Source organism: Lathyrus oleraceus, chromosome 2 (genome assembly GCF_024323335.1).
Source record: "Lathyrus oleraceus cultivar Zhongwan6 chromosome 2, CAAS_Psat_ZW6_1.0, whole genome shotgun sequence".
Taxonomy (NCBI): domain Eukaryota; kingdom Viridiplantae; phylum Streptophyta; class Magnoliopsida; order Fabales; family Fabaceae; genus Lathyrus; species Lathyrus oleraceus.
In genome coordinates, this window is record NC_066580.1 from 435,671,521 (window position 1) to 435,698,557 (window position 27,037).

Consider the following 27,037-nt stretch of genomic DNA (forward strand, 5'->3'; position numbering starts at 1 on the left):
CGTAAGACCTTTGAGCTTGTGTTTTAAAATTGAATCCACTAACTTTTGGAAGTTTTTAGCCGAACTACGGCGTTTTGATCCTTACCTTTGATGGAAGGTACGTAGGCAACGGGTTCATCCGTTCAAACACAAAAATAATTAATTTGTACATTCTTTCCTCATCATCCCAATCATGTTTGCACAATACTTATGTCATGACAAATAATAATTTTTCAAACAACAAAGTGTGAAAAGGGTTCCCTAGGAGTACCTAGGACGCATTGGGTGCCTAATACCTTCCCATTGCGTAATTTACCCCTTACCCCGATCTCTGATCTTTTTCATTAGTTTTCTACGTGTAAAACTTCTTAGGTTTTTGTTCGCTTTTTAACCAGTCCTTAGGATAAATAAAAGTGCGGTGGCGACTCTATATTCATTGTATACATTGCTTATGATCTAATCAATAGATCATATAGTAACGAATACACCGCTACAGAAAAGTGGCGACTCCACTGGGGACTAAAATCCTTGGTGGTATTGCCAACTTTTCACCTTTGTTGTGATATATTGTTATTTGTTATTTGACATATTTTTGTACAATTTGGGATAACTGTATTGATTGTAATGTTTGAATTGCTTGATATACAAATGTTGTTTGCTTTGGTGATCTCTGTGAGATGAGTTCTATACCCGAACTCGAGTGCACTCTAGGATAGGAGAATGGCATAGTCTTGTCGATTGGTGTGGAGTATTCCTTAGCCAGTTGACTTGCGAGTCCATTCACTTGGTGGAGGTCATGTTGGATTAATAATGTCACACAAGTTATTTGTGGTTAGGCATTATTCTTTCAATCATGTGCCTTAGAAGCCAAGGACCTTAGTTTACCAAACCCATCTTGGCCTATTTTTAGGACGTAGTGCGGAGGTCGTTCAGATGTAAGTTCTGATGCGATTGTCACGCGATACTACACTCATAAGAGTTTCTCTTGAGAATATTTTTGGAATACGAGTATTCGTTCCTCCGATAATATCCGAGAGATGGGACGATGATTATGGGAACCTCTGGTAGAACATGTCTGGCAGGTTTAAACCCTAGTACACTCCCTTTGGGTGGTTCTTAACCAAGACTCCATGCTCGTGACTCTCAGCAAACCCGTGATTCGTGGTTGAGTCGTTCAAACATCGTTAATATCAATGGAACTTGGGTATCGATAAGGTGAAAAACCTAAATCTACCAAAATGGATGATTGATATTAAGGATGTTAGAGCCGGTTCATGTACCGTTAATATCAATGGAACTTGGGTGTCGATAAGGTGAAAACCTAAATCCACCAAAATGGATGATTGATATTAGGGATACATTGAGCTTTCCCGTGACCTTTGTTTGGTGTGCTTTGCTTGATCCTTGAGTGTGATTGTTGCATTCATACATCCATGCATTCATCTGCATCCATATCATCAGAAAAAGAAAATTTTCAGGGAACTCAAAGGAGTTTATTTGCAAAAAATTTCGAACATGGAAAAAACCGGATTTTTTTTTTCACCTGATATATCTGATGAGATATTCTCATATACAATCAGAATGTTAATATTTCAAAGTTTGCTAATAAAACCTTCGAGTTCCTTTGAAATAAAAACAAGCATATGCACAAACACTTCATGCATCATTTGCATAAGCGGGTGTTTTATTCTGGTCTCCCGTCCTGTGGTCTGACCCTGCGATCTTCATTTATTTTGGAGACGCACCTCGCCGGTACTATACCATAGCCGATTCTTCGAGATTGATGGATCATCTTGAGCAAGAGAACTGTGAACTCGAAGAGAAACTGCCAGACTGAGTGCTTTTGATGGATTAAATCCTGGGCTGGCATTGGCTACTGTTCTAGGGCGTATAATGAACAAGGTTTATTCACAAGTGGAGGATTCACCCGTGATGATCAGCTTGAGCAAGAAGCTGCTGCTATCTTGGAAGAGGATACAAAGGACGTGAGCAACTTCGTTATTCCTGGTGGTGTCTGCCACAATTGGGTCACTGTGGATGTTCCAACAGTTATCCATAGATCAGAGTAAATATGCTCACTTTGTTTAAAACCCTTCTCCCATGCCAAAAGGAGAAGTGATGACATTGTTGGCAGCATTTAATACAATGATGTTTTCATTCAATTATTGCATCGTTAAACATTTGTCTTTCCATTTGTTTTCACTTTTTGCTTTTTCATGAAATCAGTGATCACAAAAAACCTGAAAAACAAGAAAACAGCCTTTTCATCTGCATAAATGATTTGCTTGTTTAAATACAAAAGCTTTTCGTTATCCAGAATCATTATGCAGGGATTTCTAAACCCATTGAACATAATGATCCAACGCCATCTCCCAAATTTGAATTCCTTGTATTTGAGGCAGAGGAAGATGATGTTGAAGGGATTCCTGATGAGATTTCCCGAGCACTTGAGCAATGAAAAGCAGATCATTCAGCTGCGTCTCTAGAACCCAGCAACAGTCAAACTGGGGCATTACGAATGTAATGTAAAAAAAAAAAAAAGAGAAGAGGGTGAAAAAAATCAAAGTAAAAGCAAAAATCAGGATTTTTTTTTTCAAAGAGAAAGAATAAAAGAATGATACCCTCGAGTCCCTAGCTGACTGATGCTGAATGGGTTCAGGATCGTTATGACCAACTGAATTTGATTGAAGAGAAGCGATTGACTGCCATGTGTCATGGTCAGTTGTATCAGCAGAGAATGAAAAAAGCATTCGATAAGAAGGTCAAGCCTCGCGTGTTCAGAGAAGGTGACCTCGTGCTCAAGAAAGTCTTGTCTTTCGTGCCCGATTCCAGGGGCAAGTGGACTCCAAACTACGAGGGTCCATATGTTGTTAAGAGAGCCTTTTCAGGCGGAGCTTTAATGCTTACAACAATGGATGGGGAGGATTTCACTCGTCCTGTGAATTCAGATGCAGTCAAGAGATACTTTGCCTAAAAAAAAAGAGTATATGCAAATGAAAAAACAGAATAGCTCGCTAAGTTGAAAACCCGAAAGGGCGGCTTAGGCAAAAATGAGCGTCTCGGTGGAAAACCTGCATGGGTAATCCAGGCAAAAGTTAGAGACTTGATAAAAAAGCATATTTGCATCCCGCTAGATTGAGTACCTCACCCTGGGGCAAGCTAGGCAAAAATTAGGGATCAGGCAAGTAAACTGCACCCTGACAAGACTTTCTGTTCACCAGCTGTCTGTTCGTCAGAAGATTCTCAATTCGTCGCCGACTGAAGCTTCGCATACATCGAGATTCAAATTGGTAGAGAAAGGATCATTATGTTCAATGTAGCCCTCTTCCAATATATATCACTGATTTCAAATTTGTACAGATCTATGGAGTCTTGCCATTTGCAGGCTACCATTCCATCAAATCAATTTGAGCTTTTATCCAATTATTTGCACTCTTATTTGTTTCAATTCAACAAATGTTTTGCATGTTTTAACTGATAAAATATCATTGTTTTAAAAACAAAATTTTTCAAAGATTATTGTTTTAAACAAAGTGAACATTCACAATGATAAAAGGATACTCAAAGAATTTCTCAGTGTTCTCCCAAGGGTGGCATGGTTTCCAACAGGTAAGACATTTGTTCATACTCCTGGTTTGGTTTGTATCCTTCTTCTCCAAATTTGATTGTTGGGGTTGTCCCCCAAACAGAGATTTGGTTGTTGGGGTTGTTCCCTAAGCAGAGCTTCTGTGGATTTTGACTCCCCGAAGCAGAGTGGTGTATTGAAGACTCAGTCTGTTCTCCAGCAGTAGTCTCTCCCCGGCTTGATTGCTCAGGTGTTCAGAATATTTGTGGTTAGTGGGTTGATATCCCCGTATCCTGTGTTTCTCCCCAAGTGAGTTGCCAGCATAATTGCAAGTCGAGTTGTTGGTGGGGTTGTTCCCCAAGCAGAGTGTTGTCGAAGATTCAGTGTTCTCCAGCCGCTGTTTTCCCTCAGCATGGATGCTTTCCTTGTGGAAGATTCGGCAGTTGATGGTTTACCACCTTGGTGCCTCGCCACTTTCTCCAGTGGATCGCTACCCCCAGACTTTATTTGTCTCCTTGGCACAGCAGGGCAGTTATTGATATCCCCATCGAAGTCGCGAACAGAGTTGTTGTCACCCCTCCCCAGCGCGGTCGTGAGCGGAGTTGTTTACTTTCTCTCTATCAGAACGGTTGTTATTCTCAGCAGAGCAGGATTTATTTTCCTACTCCGTGGTTGATTGGGTTGATATCCCGGTATTTTCATCCATCTTTCTCCAGCATTTGTCTGCAGAGCGGTTGTTGTGGCAGTATTGCCTGTTGAACCTCCTTCAATCCCCGGTATGGTCAGTTGATAGCTCCGTCATCCAGAGATTGTATTGATTTCCTGATTACTTTTCGATCCTTAGTAGAGCGGATTTTGTTGCAGAATATGCCGATGTGATCCATCAGATGTGTGTTCTCCCCGAGTAGAGTGGTTTGTTGCAGAATCTACTTGTTTGGTGTTTTCCTTCCTCAGTGGGTTGTTCCCCAGGAGAGTAGTTGATGATATCCCCAGTAGAGTTGCTTGTGCAGCCAAACTCTATCCGGGTGACCTTTGCTCCCTCAGTGGATTATTCCCCAATGGAGCTATGTTGGATCCGTTTCCATAGCAGTGTTTGCTAGGATCCCCTGCAGGATTTTGAGATTTTCTCTTGTTCCCCAACAGATTTGTCTTTGTGGCTCTTTGCCTGTTGTGACTTTCTGTGCCCCAGTTGGGGCAATCGCTGATCCATTGCTCAGATTTGGTATTCTCCAGATATCTCTGATTCTTTGCCTCTGCTGCCCCAGCAGTACCCGCAGATCTTTGCTTTATAGCATGTAGATCTCCAGCAGAATTGGCTTTCCAGTTGGTTTCCCCCTGAAAGTGTAATACCGGACGTTTGATTCCTGGACCTGTTGTGTTAGATATGTCTGTTTTGTCAGCATTCATCAAACATAAACCACGCATATTCACGCATATTCATGAAACATTCAGATATTCATGTTGCATTTTTGCCATATATCCTTTGTTTGTTGTTCCCTGCTACAGTGATATAGATCTTTATAGATCTTCATGAGCAGATGTCGGGTGTTAAATCTCTCCATATAGAGTCAGCCCATAAGCAGAAAATGTCTGTCTGTCCTTCTGCAGTTCCCCACTGAGATATACCCTCGTGGATGACGGTTTCTTCCGTTTCCTCCCAACACATATATTGGGATGGAGGTTCCTATTTGAGTTATATCCTCATTAGGACGTGTTTTGATTCAGTATGTCTTTTTGGATCTTTCCCGAATTTGACGTTTGTCGTCTGTTTCTGTTGTTCCCGGTGGTGATTTTTATCCCCAGCGGATTTTTCGGGCCTCTACCCTTATACCGGTAGTCGTAAGTCCTATTGTTCCTTTCCTCTTGGCGGAATTTGTGGTTATATACCTTTCATTCCTCCGCAAGAGTCGATTTTGGCCCCTACCCTTATACCGGTAGTTGTAAGTCCTATTTGCCTGGCTTTCTTGGCAGAACTTGTGGTTATATACCTTGTAGTCCCCGGCCAGAGCTGTTGGTTTTCTACCTGATAGTCGGTAGTCGTAAATCCTAATTTCCTACTCTCCAACAGAGTTTGTGGTCTGTTATAAACCTCATTTTGGTTTCTCGTGCGGATTCGTGATTTATTCTATCCCCACGCAGAGTTTTTGGTTTTCTACCCCGTATTCGGTAGATGTAAACCCTAATTCGTGGTTATTCCCACCAGAGTATGGCCACTGCCCTTATACCGGTAGTCGTAAGTCCTATCTCTTTTCCCCTAGCAGTGGTAACCTTTGTGGTTCGATCTAGTTAGTGGTGAATTTCCTGTTGTCGTGGTTTTATCCCCAAACAGAGTTTGCGTTTCCCTGTGGTGATTTTTATCCCTAGTGGAGTTTGTGGTCTTCTACCCCGTATTCGGTAGTTGTAAATCCTATGTCGCTGTGATTTTTCTCTCCAGCAGAGTTGTATCTTATGATACATGTGGATAATTGCCGGTTGCTAGCAATCTTATCCTCAGCTGAGTCTTTGGTTTCTTACCCAGTAGTCGGTATTGTTAAACCCCTTGTTTCCTCAGCCAGATTTTTGGTCCTCTGCCCCGTATTCGGTAGATGTAAACCCTAATCTCTTCGTGGTTATCTTCATTCAATATTCGATGTTGATATTCCTTCCTGCTTTTGGGTAGTTGCTCTTGAGTAAGCACTTGTATTCCCAGTAGTCTCTTGGATCATTGCCGGATGCTTGCAATGTTATCCTTTTGAAGTCGCCAGTGGGTCTTTTCACCGTTTGCTAGTGATTTATTCCCCGGATCATTGATTGTTTATCAATGTATCCCCAGTTTTGCGGATAATTGCCGGATGCTTGCAATTTATCCCCAGTGAGTCTTTCATTTACCCTTTTGCTGGTAATGTTGTTACTCTCTTTGATTGGTCATCATTATATGCCTGTTTGGTATCCCGATGCCTTTCGTTTCGGACGATTTATCCTTTATTAACCCTTATACCGGTTGTGGATAATCTTCCATGCGAGTATACTATCCACGTTCTGACGGTAATGGATAATATATCTCATGCACTCTTCAGTTGAAGCCTTTTGTGTTTCCCTGGTCGAGTAAGATTCGTTATTTCCCTTTGCGGAGTCGAATATTCTTCCTTGTTGTTTGGATCATTGCCGGATGCTTACAATTTATCCCTTTGAGTTGTCTTTCGTTTACCCGGATGCTTGGTAACGATTGTCTCTCTTTTGGTTGGTCACCTATTATATACTTCGGTATCTCTGGTGTCTCTTCCTTTCGAGTATATTATTCACGGTCTGCCGGTAATGAATAATATGTCTCATGCGCTCTTTGTTTGGAGTCCTTTGTTGATTTTCCCCAGTAGAGTAAGATTCGTATTCTTTGTAGAATCGAATATTCATCCTTTAACCTGTTTGTGTTTCGGATGTGTGTTTTGGCATATATACCAATTCACGTTTTCGGTAGATCACCTATTATATACTTCGGTATCTCTGGTGTTTCTTACCATGCGAGTTTATTATCTACGTTCTGACGGTAATAGATAATATGTCTCATGCGAGTATCTTATCCACGGTCTGCCGGTAATGGATATTATATTTCATGCACTCTTTGGGTTTGTGTCCCCATTAGAGTAAGATTCGTTTTCCCGTTGTGGATTCGAATGTCCATCCTGTAAGTCGATTTTGCTTTTTCAAGCCCTCCTTTCGGATGATGAGTGTCTTGGCATATATACCAATTCACGTTCTGTCGGTCACCTATTATATACCTCGGTATCCCTGGTGTTCCTTTCCGTCTACTCCCTATTATGACCTTGGTCCCCTGTGGAGTCAGATTTTCCTGAGTATTATACCCTTTGTAGGTCTTTCTCAGATGTTGGTTGATTGATATCCCTCACCCTTATACCGGTCTTAGATATTCATTCTTCCTGAGTTTGTTGCCCTTATACCGGTGACATCTCATCTTTGGTTTCCCCTGGAAAGTCTTTTCTAGATTTCCCCAGCGGAGTTGTGTTTCTATCTTGTGTTGTTGTATTGGTGTTCTTTCCAGTACATGCATTTTGCGAGTCAGCTTGAGTCTTTCCAACGAGGGTGTTTTCCTTTGGAATTGCTTCTATCCCCAGTGTGAGTCCTTTACTTCCCCAGTGAGGTCTCCAGTGTGATTTCTGTTATCCTAATCAGAGTCGTGTCTCGCGCACGTTGTGTCAGTTTTGTTTTCCCAGCTCGGAGTCGTGTCCTGCTCACGCATTCTTTTTCTTTATTATCCCCATAAGAGTCCTGTTAGAGTCTCTGTTCCTGGTGAGTGTATTACTCCGATGGACTGTCTTTTCTTCTGTGTGAATTATATTCCCCACAGAATTTGCTTTTGCATGCATACATTCGCATCATGAGGTCTCTTAGGGACCAAAATTTGTCTCATTACTATTATTTAAGCCCATTCTACCGCGTCGAGATGAAGATTTCTAAACTTCACTTCTCCGGATAGAATGACCTTAAATAGGGGCATCTGTAAGACCCCAATTTTGGCCCTAAGATCCCTCATGGCCCATATCATATCATATCATGGCCTCAAGGATCATTGCATACCCTAGCTGCCCTCCTAGTGGGTGGGTTACCTTGTGAGTGTGGTTCTTGATCACCAAGCATGTATTGCATTTGTATATCATTGCTTTTCATATGTCCACTAACCAAAAGTACAAAAATATTGTCATCTAACCTTGTTTCTTGCAGCTGAAGCAATCATCAGTCAATCAGTCAAATCAGGCATTGAGCAATAGATGGTGGCCATTCTTGAAGAATTTGGACACCATGTTCATTCATAAAGAGTTCATATAACTTGTGGTATCATTTGGAATCAAGATCTCAATTGAAAGAGGCTTGGAATTCATCAGAACATGGCCCAGTCTACCAAAACCCTAGAAAAGTCAACAAAAGTCAACTGTGGTCAACTATGGATTTAATCAGGGATTGGAAGGTGTGAGAGGGTTAGAAAGACCTTATTCATGTCTATATGAGCCTCATTTGGCATTTCAAAGATCAAGGTTGAAGGATTTGGAGTCAGACAAAAAGTTTCCCAAAATGGAAATGACCTGTAATTTCTCACCTGCCCAAAATTGAAAGTTTTTCTCCCAAATATTACGTATCCAAGAAAGCTTCAAATGAAATTTTGTCCAACATGAAAGTTGAAGATCTTGTTCTCACCATTCCAAAAAGTCCAAGAACACTCAATTCCCATGTGTGGTTGTCAAGATATGGTCAGATCAATTTCAGAAAATGCCCGAATTCAAAGTGGCATAACTCTCACATGGAATGTCCAAATTGGATGGTTCTTCGTTGAGCAAACCCCATTTAACATGAACTATCCAAATGCATCATCACATTTCATTAAAAAGCATCACACAAAAAATCCATTTTTTTAGTAAATTAATTTGAATTTTTTGGAGGGAAAAATGATTTTTTGAAATTTATGCATTTTTTACTTCTAATTAATCACATTTGCCTCCCAATGAATTTTAGAATTTATTCCAAAAAAAATCAGCACTATTCTATTGCCATGCATGCATGTGAGGGTATTTTGGTCATCATGCTTGAAAATATCCATTTTTTACTAATCCATTTGGTTTGTCCTAATGATGATTTAGGAAGGTGATTAACAAGGGGTATTTAAACCCTAATCATAACAGAATCCATAACAACACTAATCACTTTTTCAGATCAAAGCCAAAAAATCACAAATTCTCTCAAATTCCTCCAAGATTCATCTTCACTTTTTCCATCAATTCTTCAAGATTTTGCTAATGATTGTGCTAGTTGATGCTTGATTCTTACTCTGCAGGTCTTGGATGATTTCTGTTTTTAGGAATTGAAGCAAGAAACACGCAAAATCTCCAACTGTCCAAGCTTCATTCTTCAATGGCAATCAGAAATTTCTCCATGATCGTGCACTTGTGAGCTGAAATCTCTTCACCAATCACCTTCCTAACGACTGTGCTCCATCTGTTTCGTTGAATTACGGCCAAAAAACGCACGAATCGCGCACTGCACTTCCATAAGGTTAGGGATCAATTCTCGCCATTGCTGAAATTGTGTTGTGGTTCTTGTAGAGTGTAGCTCATAGATCACGTAGCAATTTGTAGAATTGAAAATTGTTAGGTTTTGAGAGAGAAATCTAAGATTAAAGATTAGAGGCCAAAACTTCTTTCCATCGATTCTCGCTATGTATGAACTTCTGGATGTTTTAACCATGACATTCGTGATCTACAAGCTTAGGCGTTTCGATCCATATATAATTTGTTAGTTTTGGTTGCAATTTGTTCTTCACGAATTCTGGATATGAAGAACAACCAAGAACATGTAATTTCTGGAAATATGAGTGTGTTTGATCCACTTCCGCGCCTGGCCAATTTGAAAACGTGTTTCCCGCCGGTCTTGTCCACTAGCAGCGCGCCACTTCATTTAGTGAAGCTGTGCGTTTTGGCCACGGCTTACGTTAATTACGGAATTGCCACTCAGCATTTAATTAATTCATATTAAACCTAAATAATCATTTCAATATTTAATCAAACTTCTAAAAATCCTAATTAAATCATCCCTAATCCAATTTGAATGGGGCTTTTTTTGTTAATCTCCAAATTTCATCTAGTTTTTTTTAGGCATAGTAGTGTAAGTTGTGCCTGGTAGGATTTTTAAATGATAAATTGATTTTTGACATGTATGACATAATTGCATGTTTTACCATTTTTTATCACCAAATAATCATACATGCTCCAAATTGAATGAAATTTCATATGTTGATTCTTGACCCTCTCCTGGAGATTTTGACATATGATTTGTAATTTTTGGACCTCTGGTTTGTTAGATATGATTTATTTGATTTGAGTGTGACAATATGTGTCACACTATGCTATGCTGACTTCATGAATTATTTTTCTATGCTTCCTTTAGGCCAATGGCCCTGATTTTTTGCATGAGATACAATGTATATGTTAACTTTCAACATGAATTTTTGTGGATTTAATTGATCTATTTTCCATTTGATTTGGATTTTTGATTGCTGTTTAGCAATTTTGGCTTGTTTTATGTGTAACAAAATGTACATGTATCATTAAATGCTCATCCCTTATCCTATGATTATGAAAATTTATGGAGTGGTTTCTAACATGTGTAGCTTTCATTTGGCTTTGGTCCTACTCATTTCCCATTTAATGTCACTGTTTACCATTTGATTGAAGTTAGTGTACATGTTGTGACCTATTTTGGTTGTGTTTTTGTATGCTTTAACATGTTGATTTAATTGACATAGCTCCACTAGTCCAAATGGCATGAAAATTGATATGCAGCTTGTTGAACATGTTCTGTTTAGGATATAATTTTTGTGGAATTTACTGTGCTGTTTTGATATTTTTTAGATTGAAATCATTCTGGTTGTCCATATGTGATTCAACATTGCTTACTTTGCCTTAATTTGTGCATGAAATAAAATTAGAGCATAGTTTGGATGTGAGACCAATTGGTCCTTCTTATTAATTGAATTATCTTGACATTGATTATGTTTCACTTGCTGTTTACATTTTTTCCCTCCTTTGGACCCTAGGCTTGTCCTAGTGGTCTTGTTACTTATGTTTGAGCTTGACTTTGACTTTTCAGGTTAAAGAGCTAATGCCTTAAGGAGGTTGATGCATATTTGAGTTGAATTCATTTGACTAATTGTTTGTTTTGTAGGATGCCTAGCTCATTTGAGCTTTGAGCCTTGTGCTTTGCACATGTTTGATTGTGATTGACTATTGGTTTATTACCTTGTCTATTTAATTTTGAATGGGATGCTGATTATATTTGATTGATTTCAGGTACCCTTAGTTGCTCAGTTCTCTTAAGAACTTGCTTTGCTTTGCTTAAATAGCAATTTGCATTGAGGTAGACTCTCTTGTCTCCATGTAGTCTGGAAGACCTGGCTTGTTATTTAGCCAGGCAACTGTCTGAAGTCCTCCTTAAGAGGCGATGTTTGTGATTGTTTATGTTTGTCCCAAGCAGGAAAAGTCCTCATTTGAGGCAATTGGTGGATATAAGAGATATGTAGCCTATCTCCCACTATTCTGTGAGTCTTCTCCTTGCTCCCATTACATGGTTGTAGCATTGAGATCCTAACCCAAGATCTATCGAGTCTAAAATGTGGAGAGAGTTCCATCTTTCTGAACTCCCACACCTTCTGATATTCAATACTCTCCCTGACCAGGGATAAGAGTGATGAGGCACACCCCTCATATCCTTTCATCTGCTTCACCCTAGCCCCTCAATGGCAAGGTTAAGAGCGACCTTAACCCTATTCCAGTTGGCTTTAATGCCTCACCCTTTTGTTTGAGCCTAATTGGATGGTTATAGTGTGTGCTACTTGAATTTATGTGATTGATTACTTGATTCATTTATACATGATTACGTGAGTTTGCCATTATGATTACTTGAGTTTGCCATTGTGCATTCATCATCTTTGTTTGCCATTAGTGCATGATCATTTCATTTATCTTTGTGACATATTGTTGTTTGCCCATTGAGGACAATTATAAGTCCAAGTAGATTGGCTTTTGTTCCTATGACATGGAAGAGATAGAGTGTAAGACCTCATTGGTCACTCATATCTTCTTTGCTCTTTGTTTGAGCATTGTTGTTGTATGTGAGGATTCATTGTAAGTCCCTGTGATGTGGCATTTGTATTCCTAGGATCATACTGTGGAGGTTAACATAAGTCCAGATGGATTGGCAGTTGACTTCCCTGTTTTGTTTTTTTGTTTTATTCTGATGGAGATTAGTGTAAGTCCATAGAGTGGCCTCTGATATCCTTACTTGTTTTAGGAGACAGGTATAAGACCATTGAGTGGCATCCAGTATCCGCTTTTATTTACTTTCATCTGTTACCATGTTCAGATTATTGCTCATTTGTAGCCTATTCCTAAGGACCCACTTGAATCATCTTATATATGATTTCAAGAGGTGGACCCTTCTAAGAAGTTTTACATTCCACCATTATCCATTCATCCCATTGTGTCCTACCTTTTCACACATACTTTTAAAAATTTGAAATAAGTGTTGTGCAAACATTCTCACCTCTTTCCAAATTAGAAACTTGGACCTTAAGTCCATGATTTTCCAAACTTCATTTTTGTAAATACTTCATTTTGAATTGACTTTAATCATACTTTGACCTTTTTGTAAATAATTCAAATAACTTCACCCATTCAAATGATTTTGTGGCTTTGTCCATGTTTGTTAAGTTTTCATACATTAGCTATAGGTTTGATTTACCCTAGTTGGTTGATATTAATCTCACCTATTTGTCCTTAGTTGATTGAATTGTAAGTCTTCCTTGCTTATTATAGGGTTAACCCCTCTCTAGCAAGTTGAAGCTTTTCTCACATGGTGGACTTGTTGTTTCTTAAGGTTGAGTTTTCTCCCGTGGGTAACGTAAGACCTTTGAGCTTGTGTTTTAAAATTGAATCCACTAACTTTTGGAAGTTTTTAGCCGAACTACGGCGTTTTGATCCTTACCTTTGATGGAAGGTACGTAGGCAACGGGTTCATCCGTTCAAACACAAAAATAATTAATTTGTACATTCTTTCCTCATCATCCCAATCATGTTTGCACAATACTTATGTCATGACAAATAATAATTTTTCAAACAACAAAGTGTGAAAAGGGTTCCCTAGGAGTACCTAGGACGCATTGGGTGCCTAATACCTTCCCATTGCGTAATTTACCCCTTACCCCGATCTCTGATCTTTTTCATTAGTTTTCTACGTGTAAAACTTCTTAGGTTTTTGTTCGCTTTTTAACCAGTCCTTAGGATAAATAAAAGTGCGGTGGCGACTCTATATTCATTGTATACATTGCTTATGATCTAATCAATAGATCATATAGTAACGAATACACCGCTACACATATGTCCCTCTCTAACTCCTTCCTCTAACCTCATCCCCATATTTACCATCTCGGTAAAGTCATTGGGGGCACTGGCAATCATACGTTTGTAATAAAATGAACTCAAGGTCTTCAGGAAAATCTTCGTCATTTCCTTCTCTTCCAATGGAGGATTAATCTGAGCAGTAAGTTTCCTCCACCTTTGGGCATACTCTTTAAACGTCTCTTTGTCCTTCTGAGACATAGACCTCAACTGGTCTCTATCAGGCGCCATATCCATATTATACTTGTATTGTTTCACAAAAGCTTCACCTAAATCGTTAAACGTGCGAATACTTGCACTTTCTAGCCCCATGTACCATCTCAAAGTGGCACCAGTTAGACTGTCTTGGAAGTAGTGAATCAATAACTGATCATTATCAGTTTGAATTGACATTTTTCTGACATACATAATAAGGTGGCTAAGTGGACAAATATTTCCCTTATACTTTTCAAAGTCAGGGACTTTGAACTTCATCGGGATCTTAATGTTTAGTACCAAGTAGAGTTCAGTAGCACTTTTACCAAACAGGTCTTTTTCTCTCAATCTTTTCAACTCCTTGCGCAGCTCAAGGAACTGATCTTTCATTTCATCCATCTTCTCATAAACATTTGGGCCCTCAGACGGCTCAGAATGGTAGATGGTGTCCTCAACACGAGGCAAGGTATGAACAACTGGAGGCGGCACAGACATGACAGGGCTAGATGCCGGCATAGAAGCAAATTTGGGTGCAAACCCTTCAGACATAAAATTTGGTGGCATCCCTCACGGGAATCGGACAGGCATAGACGGACCAGATTGAGTAGCAGCAACATGCATGGTTGAGGTAGCCACCTCTGAGATGATAGTCCTTTGAAGATGAGGATTTGCGGGAGTTGGAGAAGACTGATTCTGAGCAACAAGAACAGACTCCATCATAGCAGTTAGACGAGCAATCTCATCCTTTAATTCTCGGTTCTCTTGTTCCAAATGCTCCATAATTTTGGGTTGATTGGCGCGAGTGCTGTATCGGTGAGTCAACTTGGCTGAAGCACAGAAGAATAACCGATAAGACATCTGGCATAAGAAAACCTGTTATGCAAATGATGCATGAAATACAATGTTTTTGTTTGTTTTTAATTTTAAGGAACATATGAAGTTCTATTTGCAAATATAAAGTAACAATAGTAATAATAATTTGATTGACCATAAAATCTCTTTTATTCATAAAAATTTGGAAGGATTACCCTAAGTACAATTTCAGAAACCAAAGTAAAAATACAAGAGAAAAGGAAACTAATCATCCTAAGGATCCCCTAGAAACAGTGTTAGATGATTTGGATGCAGGCGCGTACTTCCTTCAGATGCGTCAAATCTCAGACTTATAAGATGTCTTCATCTGAGCCTTCTCGAGAACAAGTTGATCAATAATCTTCTTCCAAGCACCGGAAGGCTGAGGCATACTAGAGGAAGATGGACCCTCTGGCTCTCTCTGTCTTTTCATTGCTCGATCTTCAAGAAGTTCAATAAGCGCATTTTTGTCATTTGACTCAAGCTGGAACTCATCATGCTTTCAGCTCAAAGCATGGAACCGCTCTTCCCATATATATTTCTCTTGCTTCATCTTGGCGAGTGCGTCTTCCAAGTCCTCTACATCTTGGTTAGGAAGAGTTGATGGCTCAACCACAACCAAATACATAGGTCTCTCACAAGCATACGACATCTTCAACTCCAAAGCTCTCTTCTTCACCCAAGTAGTGTAAGCTTCCAAAGCTACACAATTGTGCGGACCAAGCTCGGATCTTCCTTTCCTAGGAACATTTTGCCAAGCATGAATCCTTTTTTGCTTCAAATGTTGGGGATTTTTACCCTCTTGATAGAAAATACCTTCTAATTAAGTATTATTAGGTTTGTCTCTCAAGGGGAACCTAAGTTGACGACGAGCCAAAACAGGGTTGTAGTTGATTCCTTCTTGTGTACCAATGAGAGGCACATTAGAGAATTCACCACAACTTTCAATAATATCCAAGCTACTCAATGCAGAGTCATACCAAACAATATCATCATTAATGAGGGACATTAGTCTCTGAGACCACTGTAGATATTGTGTGTTCTCTACAAAAGCAGGCGTTTGAGGTAAGTGCTAAATAAACCACTTATACAGAAGAGGAGCACAACACACAATAGTTCCACCACCTTTAGAATTCCTTAAATGTAAAGAAAAGTACATATCACCCAACAGAGTAGGCACAAGATTCCCAATCAAGAAGATTATAATGGTGTTATCATCAACAAAACCGTCAATGTTAGGGAACAAAGCCAAACCATAGACGAGCAACACAAAGATGGCTTCAAAAGCATCCACACTACCGGCTTGAGCAAAGGCAGTAGCTTTCTGTATGAGAAATTCTGAAGTCAATCCAAACATTCCTCCTTTCTTCACCCAATGAGCCTCAATCTCAGACTTCTTCACCCAAGGCACTTTGTCAGAAACAGGTATTCCCAAGTGATGGGCATACTCCTCCAACATAGGCACAAGATGATAATTGGTAAAAGTGAAGCAATGGTAGAGGGGATCATAAAATTGAACCAACACACTCAAGAGTCCTTCAAGCACATTAGTAGATAACACATATAGAAGCTTCCCATGACGTTGCTTGAAGTCCAAGGGATCTAATATAAAGGATGATAACTTCCTTAGCTCATTCAAGTCGGGACATCCTAACACTTTTTCAAGTCGGACTTGTGCCTACGTACCAACATAAAAATGAGGGATCAAAACCTCGTAATTCGTGGTATGAATTTCAAAATGAGTGGATTACTTTTAACAAAAGTTTAAGTAAAAGAGGCACAAAGGGTCTAAGAGTTTGAATGAGTGTTAGTTCTTTTTGTCTTTTGAAATTTTAAGTCAATATGATTAAATTCATTTACAAGTTTGATTTAAGAAAAGAGTTTAAAAATGCAATGGCATAAGGCCAAGGTTTCTAATTTGCAATAGAGTCTAAGTTTAGAAATCACAAGCAAAGAAAGTTTTTGAAAAAGGGGGAGAGATTTTGAAATTTAAGAAGTGGGAGGAGATGAAAAGACTAATCATAAGCATAAATTTAAAAGTTAAGAGTTGAAAAGATCTGACCAATGGGATCCAATCCAACAGACAAGAATGTTATATAGAAAACCCATTTTCCCTTTGGACTTTGAATCAAGCAATATCAACAAGCAAATAACAATATGGAGAGCAAGGCATCAAATAAAGATAGCCACATCCAAGCGAGCAACTTCACATCCAAAAGTCTTCTTTGTCTTTTCATGTATCAAATGACATATTCCTTGATTGGCTCAAAATAAGGCATTAGACACAGGTTCAAAGTAACAGTTGTATCAAGACCATGTAGTAGATGAACTCAAGTGGATCCCAATACTTGCATCAGATGAAAGCTCAAATCATAATGACTTAGTCTTGGAACTGTTGGCATTGGCCAAGTCCTTTTGCATAGGAAATGTTGCCTAATTCTAAGTCCAAAAGCTCAGATCAAATCCAACAGTCCACACAAACATTTTTTAGGGCTTTTGTTGTTTATTAAGTACTTTAAGGTCCTAAGACCACAAACACAAACAAAACACACAAACAAATATATACAATCACAATATATGGCTCAAGTGAGCAAAGTGAAAATGACATAAACATAAACAGGTTAAATGATATGTAAATGGAAAATGAAATGATAAATGTCTTGAACTTAAATTGCATAAAGTAAATGACTTGAAAATAAAAGCAATATTATTGAAAAGTTAGTCAAATATTAGTTGATTAGATGTTAGTGATGTTTTGCTTTTCAATTGATTAAGTCATTCTTTGGAGAATACTCACTCCTCTATTCACAAGCATGGATCCTTGAACCAAGACATCTTCCAAAGGAATGAAAAAAGGCCAAGCTTCCACACAATACCATGAAAGGGGGGAGACTTACAATCTCACTTACTAGAAGGCTATGCCTTTAGGGTCAAAATTTAATGCTATGTTAAACAATCGTAATTGGACTTATGTAGAAGTCACAACTATCTGAGGCCGGAAAATAATTTTTTTGGTGTTAATGCATGTTAGACATATGGTATAATGAACCATACTCCTAAAACATACCACACACAAAAAGAAAATGATCAAAGGATGGACCTACCTCATCCATATTTGTATTGGTTCATCTAACACAAAGTTATTGATGAACCAATTAGCCTTAGGATATTGAGACTTCATTGGTCAATGAAAGGGGTGGGATAGAATGGGATTGAAGATGAAGGGGGGGGGGGGGGGGGGGAGATGTGAGAAACACAAATTGGTCATGGTAGGAATTTTATCAAATTAAAATCATTCATTCATTTTGGGAGATGAAATACACATTTCATCAATCCCCTAAGTTCAATGATTTTAATCCAACAAAAGTCAAATCAACCTTGACCAATGCCCAAACACATAGTCAAACTTCACAAGTCAATAAAAATGGCTCAACATAATTTCTACACAATTAATCAATTAAAAATCAAATTAAAATGCATTTAAATTGAATTATGTTTGATCAAAAACCTAAAACCTCTTCAAAACACAAAATAAATGGGAAAGAGATTTATCCTAGGTCAAACAAGGTCACAGGACCTTAGACAAAAAATTTCATAATTTTTGAAAAGTCATAAGTATTTTTAAAAAATTAAAAATATGCATAAAAACAATTAAATCATGAAAAATATCAAAATGAATCCAAAATATAATTTTAATTTAGAAAGTGAAAGAGGAAAATATTTGAATTTTTTTGGTGAAAGTCCCATATTTTTTGGATTAAAAATGAAATTAATATGAATTAATCAAAATAAATGGATTAAATGAAAAATTAGAAAATAAAATATAAATAAAAAAACAAGGGTCATCAGATCTCCCTCATTAATTGAGGTGGCGGATATGATGGCCAAGCGCGCGCGTTCCACAAACACCTTAGTCAACTGCGCCACACGCTTGGTAATCAGATTGGACGCGTGAGATTAAAATATTTCAAACGGATCAGATGGTCTGGATTGATCCAGCGCACCACCGGAGCCCTAGCTCCGGTCATCTTCTCCGGTGAGGACCACTAGACTGGTCCAACCAAAACCTTATGAAAAATAAAAAGTGAATACACTAATTTGAAGGAAAAATGCTCAGGAGCACGAATCTGGCCTCAAGTTTCTCCAATTCCAAGTATATAAAAAGATATAGGGATCTGAGTTGCTTAGATTTGACCTCAACGCAACTCAATCTTCTTGCCTACATTGATAGGACTTTAGACAACCAAAAATCACAAAGAATGGTGAAGATTTGAGGGAGAATTGAAGAGAAGAAAATTATGAAAATTCACCTTCAATGGAGCTTCAGATTAGCACGATCTTGATTTCAATTATGCTTGGCCTTGCTTCAAATGCTTCTTGGAAGTGATTAGGATCAAAAAGAAGTATGGACTCTTGGAGTTTCAATCTCAAAACAGATGGAGAATTGAAACTCGATTTTCAAAGAAAACCTTCAAGATTATGGATTAGTCTCCAATTCTACTTGTTTTCTGACACTCATTCGACACCTTTTCACGAAGTCGGTAACACATTAGTCTACTTGTTTTATTATTCTGTTTAGTAAATTAGATGTATTGCATTGTTGTTTCAAGATGTTAATTATATTTAGTTTGCATCATTGTACTCCATTTTATGTTTTTTGTGGTAGTTCTATTGGTTTCAGGTGTAAGCAAGAGAACCAGAGGGATAGACAAGCGAATTTCGGGCCCGTTGGAAGAGGAAAATGGGCAACACAATAGTCCTGACACAACCATTCGTGTTGCCCGACATGGCCGTGCCAGGAGAGGACAACTAGAAGAAGAAAACAGGGAGCTGACACGGCCTGTGTCAGCCTCCGTGGAGGGGCATGTCAAGACTTCTTCATGAGACAGCCAACACGGCCTGTCGTGTTGCCTGACACGGCCAGTGTTGGCTTGGACACCTCATTTTCCAATTTTTGCTGTATTTTGGCACGGCTGGTCCCGGAGGGCATTTTTGACTTTTGCTACATCAACTTAGTCATCAGGAACTATTTAGGGGATTTTTTGAATATGGAGAAGAGACTTTTTTACGATCACAAATTGGAGACGATAAAGATTGAAGCAGTCAAAAACGGCGAAGAACGAAGATCCTTTAAGAGCGGATGCGATTGAAGATCAATGGAATTCTCATTCTTTTGTAATGTCTCGTTTTTTTATTTTGTATCTTATTTGACTAATATGAGAGGCTAAACCCCCCAATGCCAGGGGGTGTCCCTGAATTGATCGTATAATGACTCTGAAGTTATAATTTCCTTAATACATGTTATTTGTTGTTAATTTCACTGTGTAATTTGCGTAATGCTTTCTTTATCAGAAAAATCAAGATTGATGTATGGTTAACAATTAATAGGATTGCAATTGTTAAGGTTTTTACACAGTGAACCATAGTAGATATCACTAGGACTAGGGATACCCTATGGTTACCGATTTATTCTTGTTAAAATTATAATTGCTTGGTTTCATCATAATCGCCTAAGGACTTAGAGGTTTGATTGAATGATCATGAGGACTTAGGGGGAAACATTCTTAAGATCTGGTAATTGAAATAATTTTCATTATTAAGGAGATATACACTCAAGGGTCATTACAGGAGATTCTCATACACCATCCTTGGCATATTATTATAGCTTGTGAAAAGATTTATTTTATTTTCTCTTGCAGTAACTTTTTACAAAACCCCAATTATTAGTTTTGTTCAATTGAGTAACAATTTACACATATATTGTTGCGCAATCCTCGAGATCGATCTTTGGGAAACATCCCTATTATTACTACATCGGCAAAAATAGTACACTTGGTATTTTCCCGATCATGTTTTTGGCGCCGTTGTCGGGGATTGCCAAATATAAGTTAAATTATCTCAATTGAAATTTTGTTGCTCTGCAACTAAAATTTATTTTTCGTTATTTGTAATAATTTATTTCGATTATATCAACTAATTTGTGTATGATATTTGTATGCGAGGTAATGCCTCAACTGATTTTCCTTTTGATGCAAAAATCGAGAGAACCTTGCGGGCGAGACTCAGGCAAGCTCGATTGGCCATATTGGAATCAGACGAAGAACAACTTTCCATTCATTCAGGTTCAGATTCATGTTCCGATAGAGAGATCAAAACTATGGCTGATGCTCCACCGCCACCAGAAAGACTATTGGGTGACTACGGAGGTGTAAATGCACCAACCGGCAGATTAACTATTGTCAACCAACCAGTGAACGTGGCTAATTTCCAGTTGCATCCGAGTACTATTAATCAGCTTTAAAGGAAGCATTTTACTGGAAAAGTGAATGAAGATGCAAATAAGCATTTGCAGAGGTTTTTGACCATGAGCAAATCTCTAAAAATTGATGGTCACACCGAAGAAGCCAATAAATTGAGAATGTTCCCGTTTACCTTAGCGGAAGAAGCCGAAGAATGGTTTTATTCTCTACTTGCCGGTAGCATCACATCTTGGGAAGAAATGGAAAAAGCCTTCCTGAATGAGTATTTTCCAACGTCGGTATTTTTGGGGAAGAGGTATGAAATTCCGAATTTTAAGCAGAAGGACGGGGAAACTTTGGGAGACGCTTACAAGAGATTCAAGAGAGTCCTGGTCGCCTGCCCAACTCATAATATGGATCCAACCGAATAGATGCAGATGTTTGTGAATGGTCTCAAAATAAAGACCAAACAGTTGATTGATACCGCAGTCGGTGGTTCCACAAATTTTTCAACAACCACCAGTATCAAGAAGATCATTGAAGTTATTGTTGCTAATGAGCACTTGGAGTTGTACGATAGATGTCAAATCAAACCAGAAGGGGTTATATATTTAAAGCTGGAAACTAATAATATTCGTATTGAAGATACTATAGCTGCTAAAGTTGAGAAGAAGCTAAAGGCGATAAATATAGGTACCCAACAGGTGGCGTAGGTCCAACCGGCTCCTACTGTCTGTTGTGAAATTTGTAGTGGTCCGCACCAAACTATTTATTATTTTGTAACTCCTCAACAAGTGGAGGAAATCAAATTTTTGAAGCAGAATAATCCTTATTCCAACACGTACAATCCAGGTTGGAAGAATCATCCCAACTTCTCATGGAAAGACCAAAAAGGAACCGCTCCTCAACATGGTCAGTACCAAACTCAATATCAACAACATCAGCAACAACATGCACCTAAGAAAGCTGATTGGAAAATTGTAATTGAAAGAATGGCAACTCATAATGTTCAATTTCAAAAAGAAACCCGGAACAATCAGAAAAACACCACAACATCCATAAAGAACCTTGAAGTCCAAATGGGTCAAATCGCTCAGCAATTAGCTTCGAGTTCTCAAGCACAAGGTGCTCTACCGAGTGCAACCGTGACAAATCCTAGAGAGCATAATAATGTGAGCATTGTGACAACAAGAAGTGGTAAATCTGATGAACTAGTCGAAGAGGTGGATGAAGAGGAAGATCAATTGATCGAAGTGGATCTTGAGATCAAAGAAAGTGAAGTTGTGAGTGAAGAAGTGGTAGCACCAAAATCTGTTGTGAAAGAAACAGTTATTGAGCCTAAACCGGTTGTTAAGCTTCCCTTCCCCACTAGGAACAAGATAAAGGGACAACATGAGAAAACTTTGAAAAATTCTTAGAGTTGTTCAAGAAGCTGGAGATCAACATTCCTCTATTGGAGGCACTTTAACAAATGCATACTTATGCCAAGTTCATGAAGGACATCATTTCGAAGAGGCGAATCGCCGACACCAACCCGATTATTTTAATCGAAACTTGTAGTGCTATTTTGCAGGGTATGAAGATTCCGATAAAGAAGAAAGATTGAGGAGTTGTTACCATCCCTTGTACTATTGGAGATAGGTCATTCAACAAATCTCTTATTGATATGGGAGCTAGTGTGAGTCTCATGTTGTTACCCATTTACAATAAGCTTGGTATAGGGGTTGTGCAAGACACCGGGATGACACTCCAATTCGCCAATCATTCGGTCAAGAAACCGTATGGTATTGTTGAAGATGTTCTTGTGAAAATTGACAAGATTGTATTTCTGGTGGATTTTGTAATTCTTGAAATTCCAGAAGATGAAGAGATCCATTTCATTATTGGGAGACCATTTTTTGAAACGGGAAGGTGCTTGATAAACATAGAAGAAGGAACCATGACGTTGAAGGTTTATGATGAGGAATTGAAAATCGATGTTTGAAACACCATGAGGTACAAGGATGATATTTATACCAGTCATACTATAGAGGTTCTGGATCAGGTGACGACATATGATAGTCCTTTGAATGCACCACAGTCACCTTTGGAAAGAGTGTTAAGTTTGTCCATTTTTGATAGTGATAAAGATATGGACACGGGGAATTTGAAGTGTTGGCCTTGTTAGACGCACAACCTCCGTGGAAAGGACCTCGACCACACCGGTGGGAGGATTTACGCCCACCTCAATCTAGTGAGAAGGATGAAGATCCAAATAAGGGAACGAAGTTGAAACAACTTCTTGAGAATCTTAAATATGTCTTTCTCAATCCTGAAGGAAACTGTCTTGCTATCATAAACTCGAGCCTACAAAATATAAAAGAAGAAAAGCTCATCCAAGTCTTGAAAAAGTACAAAAATGCTATTGGATGGGAAATTGAAGATTTGAAAGGTATTATCCCTACTGTGTGCATGCATAAAACTCTCATGAAATAAGACCACAAATCGGTAGTCCAACCGCAGAGAAGACTCAATCCTGCAATGAAGGAAGTAGTTCGGAAAGAGGTGGTGAAATTGTTAGACACATGTCTTATATATCCTATTTCTGACAGCCCTTGGGTGATCCCGGTGCATGTTGTCTCTGAGAAAGGGGGGACCACCGTTATAAGGAATGACAAAAATGAGTTAATTACTACTCGGACAATTACCGGCTGGTGCGTTTGCATTGACTACAGAAGGTTGAACACAACAACTAGGAAGGACCACTTCCATTTGCCCTTTATTGACCAGATGCTGGAAAGGTTAGCGGTACATGATTACTACTGTTTTCTAGATGGATACTCTGGGTATAATCAGATTGTTGCCGCTCCAGAAGACCAAGAAAAGACAACATTCACATGCACGTATGGTGTATTTGCTTACCGAAGAATGTCGTTCGGGTTTTGTAATGCTCCAACCACCTTCCAACGATGCATGACTTCCATTTTCGCCGATATGATTGAAAAGCATATGGAAGTCTTTATGGATGACTTCTCGGTCTTTGGATCCTCATTTGATAATTGTTTAACTAATCTCTCTCTTGTTTTAGACAGGTGCCAGAAAACAAATTTAATTCTGAACTGGGAGAAATATCACTTCATGGTGCGAGAATGGATAGTATTGGGTCACAAAATTTCCTACAAGGGAATTGAAGTTGACCAAGCAAAAGTGGAAGTGATATCTAAACTCCCACTTCCTGTTAATGAGAAGGATATCAGGAGTTTCTTAGGACACACAGGTTTTTACCGCAGGTTCATAAGAGATTTCTCAAAAATCGCTAAACCATTGACCACTTTATTGGTTAAGGATAAGGCATTTCTGTTCGACAAAGAGTGCACCATGGCCTTTGAGACATTGGAGAGAAAATTAATTTCAACACCCATTGTTATTGCCCCCGATTGGTCTCTTCCGTTTGAGATCATGTGTGATGCTAGTGATATTGCTGTAGGGGCAGTCATAGGACAACGAAGAGAGAAGTTATTACATGTCATTTACTATGCTAGTCATGTGTTGAACCCGTCATAGATGAACTATGCAACCACTGAGAAAGAGTTGTTGGCTGTGGTTTACGCATTTGACAAGTTCAGGCAATATTTGTTAGGATCGAAGATTGTCGTGTATACGGACCATGCCACTTTGAAATATATGTTTGCTAAACAAGACTCTAAGTCGAGACTTCTTAGGTGGATCTTACTCCTCCAAGAATTTGATGTAGAGATCCGAGATACAAGAGGGTGTGAAAACACAGTGGTGGATCATCTATCCCGCATGTCACCAATTGAAGAAACATAAGAAAAGAGACCGATAAAGGATGAGTTCGCTGATGAACACATCCTCACTGTTATCAGTATCCCGTGGTTCGCAGACTACGCGAATTATTTAGTGGGAGGTGTAATCCCCAACGATTTTTATTCTAACAAAAAGAAAAAGTTTGTTCATGATTGCAGGTTTTACTTGTGGGATGACCCTTTCCTATACAAGAGAGGAGTGGATAGGCTAGTTAGAAGATGCGTCCCGGAGGAGGAACAAAGGGATGTACTTAGAGCTTGTCATGATTTGGATTATGGAGGACACTTCAGTGGTGAGCGAACAACGGCCAAAGTTCTTCAGTCAAGTCTATATTGGCCCACATTATTCAAAAATGTCCAGGACATCGCCAAAGAATACGACAGATGTCAAAGAACATGGAATATTTTTAAGAGAAATCAAATGCTGCAAAATGCGATGCTGGAGATTGAATTATTTGATGTCTGGGGAATAGACTTCATGGGGCCATTTCCACCGTCCTTTGGGAAGAATTACATCTTGGCCGCAGTATACTACATATCAAAGTGGGTGGAAGCAGTGGCATTGCCCACCAATGACTCTAAAGTGGTTGTGACATTTTTGAAGAACAATATCTTTTCGAGATTTGGGGTACCGAGAGCACTTATTAGCGATGAAGGTACTCACTTTTTGAACAAACTGATGAAGAATATGCTGAAAAAGTATAATGTTAAACACAAGATCACCACTCCGTATCACCCTCAAACGAGTGGCCAGGTCGAAGTGTCCAACAGGCAGATAAAGAAAATATTGGAAAAGACTGTTTGCGCATCTAGGAAGACTGGGCACTAAAGTTAGAAGATGCATTATGGGCGTACATAACGGCTTTCAAAACGCCCATAGGTATGTCTCTATATCAGTTGGTTTATGGTAAAACTTGTCACTTGCCACTAGAGTTGGAGCACAAAGCATTTTGGGCATACAAATTCTTGAATTATGATCTGGCTAAAGCGGGTGAATCCCGAATCCTTCAACTCCACGAGTTAGAGGAGTTTTGGAATCAAGCATATGAGAACGCCAAACTCTACAAAGAAAAGATGAAGAGATGGCACGACCAGAAGCTGCAGAGAAAGGAGTTTGGCGAGGGACAGCTGGTGCTCTTGTTCAACTCCAGATTAAAGCCCTTTTCAGGAAAGTTGAAACCCAGGTGGTCGGGTCTGTTTGTGGTTCACAAAGTGTTTCCCCATGGAGAAATAGAACTTAAAAATCTAAGTAATGGGGATACATTCAAGGTGAGCGGGCAAAGGTTGAAGCACTATTATAAGGGGCAGGAAAGTGGTATGATCGATAATGTTCGTCTTCAAGGATGAGGGAGACGACCGTCGAGCCATGTGATGTTAAACACAACGCTTCGTGGGAGGCAACCCATGCGGTTTTATTCTAATTATTTCAGTTATTGTTGTATTTCCAAGTTTATTTGTAGGTTCATAGGTAAATCGCATAGTGCAGACGAAGAGGTTTGAGCTAAACTCATAAAAGACAGTTGGATACCAGAGAACGGTGAAACAAAGAAAAAATTCAGCATTTTTTTTTGAAAAAGCAGGGCCCTGACACGGTTGCCCGTGTCACCTAACACGGCCTGTGTCAAGCAAGAAGTTAAGGATGAGGAATTTTATAGTAGGCTGACACGGTTTCCCGTGCCAGTTGACACGGCCCGTGTCAGCTCTACTGGAGGAAAGTTAAAAAAACAGTAGCCTAACACGGCCGCCCGTGTCAGGCCCAACGACCATAATTTTTCAAATTTTGGATTTTGTGATTTCGTGGACCCCATCAGGATTTTCCACCACTTAAACTCATTCTACCCTAAATTAACCAATAAAATCTGATTTTCTCACCTTCTCTCTCCCATTTTTACCAAATCTTTATCCTTTCTCCATATCCACACCACCAAAAAGCTTTCACAAAAGTTCCTCTACTCTCCATCCTCTACAAGGCTACGGTAATCGTTTTTCCGTTTTCCATACTTTTTTTTGTGATAAATTTTTTGTTGCAGGAATCTATAATACCGCCGAAGCGAATTTCCAAGGGGAAACAAACAGAAGCAGATCATCCCGTCCTCAAAAATGGACCATCCGTCATCCGAATTCACATGATATCATCTTTGATAACCTGGAGCATGAACGGAGGTACTTTTCTCACGTCAAATAGAAGATAACTCCGACAAGGTACCTATGCTCCGATACTTTATTTTAATTGGGTCTATCGGAAGAATTGGATAGGATGTTCCATGTCCTTGGAATGCTTGAATTTGTGCTTTGTGAGACGCCTACCTATGAGCGCATTGCGTTAGAATTCTTGAGCACCATTGAGTTCAAGTTGAAAAAAGGTTGGACATGTACAACGATGTACTTTGGAGGAACAATGACTTTCAAGTTATACAATGTCGACCACGAGTTAATAGTGGAGTAGCTGGATGAAATTCTCCG

General features: G+C 39.1%; 1 protein-coding gene across 1 annotated transcript in view; it reads left to right on the forward strand.

Annotated features, from left to right (window-relative positions):
* Positions 1–19,413, forward strand: part of LOC127123587 (sugar transporter ERD6-like 6) — a 31,977-nt gene extending 12,564 nt beyond the window's left edge. Inside the window, exon 7 of the mRNA XM_051053791.1 lies at positions 19,211–19,413. Within this exon, the coding sequence (XP_050909748.1) occupies positions 19,211–19,413 (203 nt within the window). The remainder of the gene's footprint in view (positions 1–19,210) is intronic.
* The last annotated feature ends 7,624 nt before the right edge of the window (positions 19,414–27,037 follow it).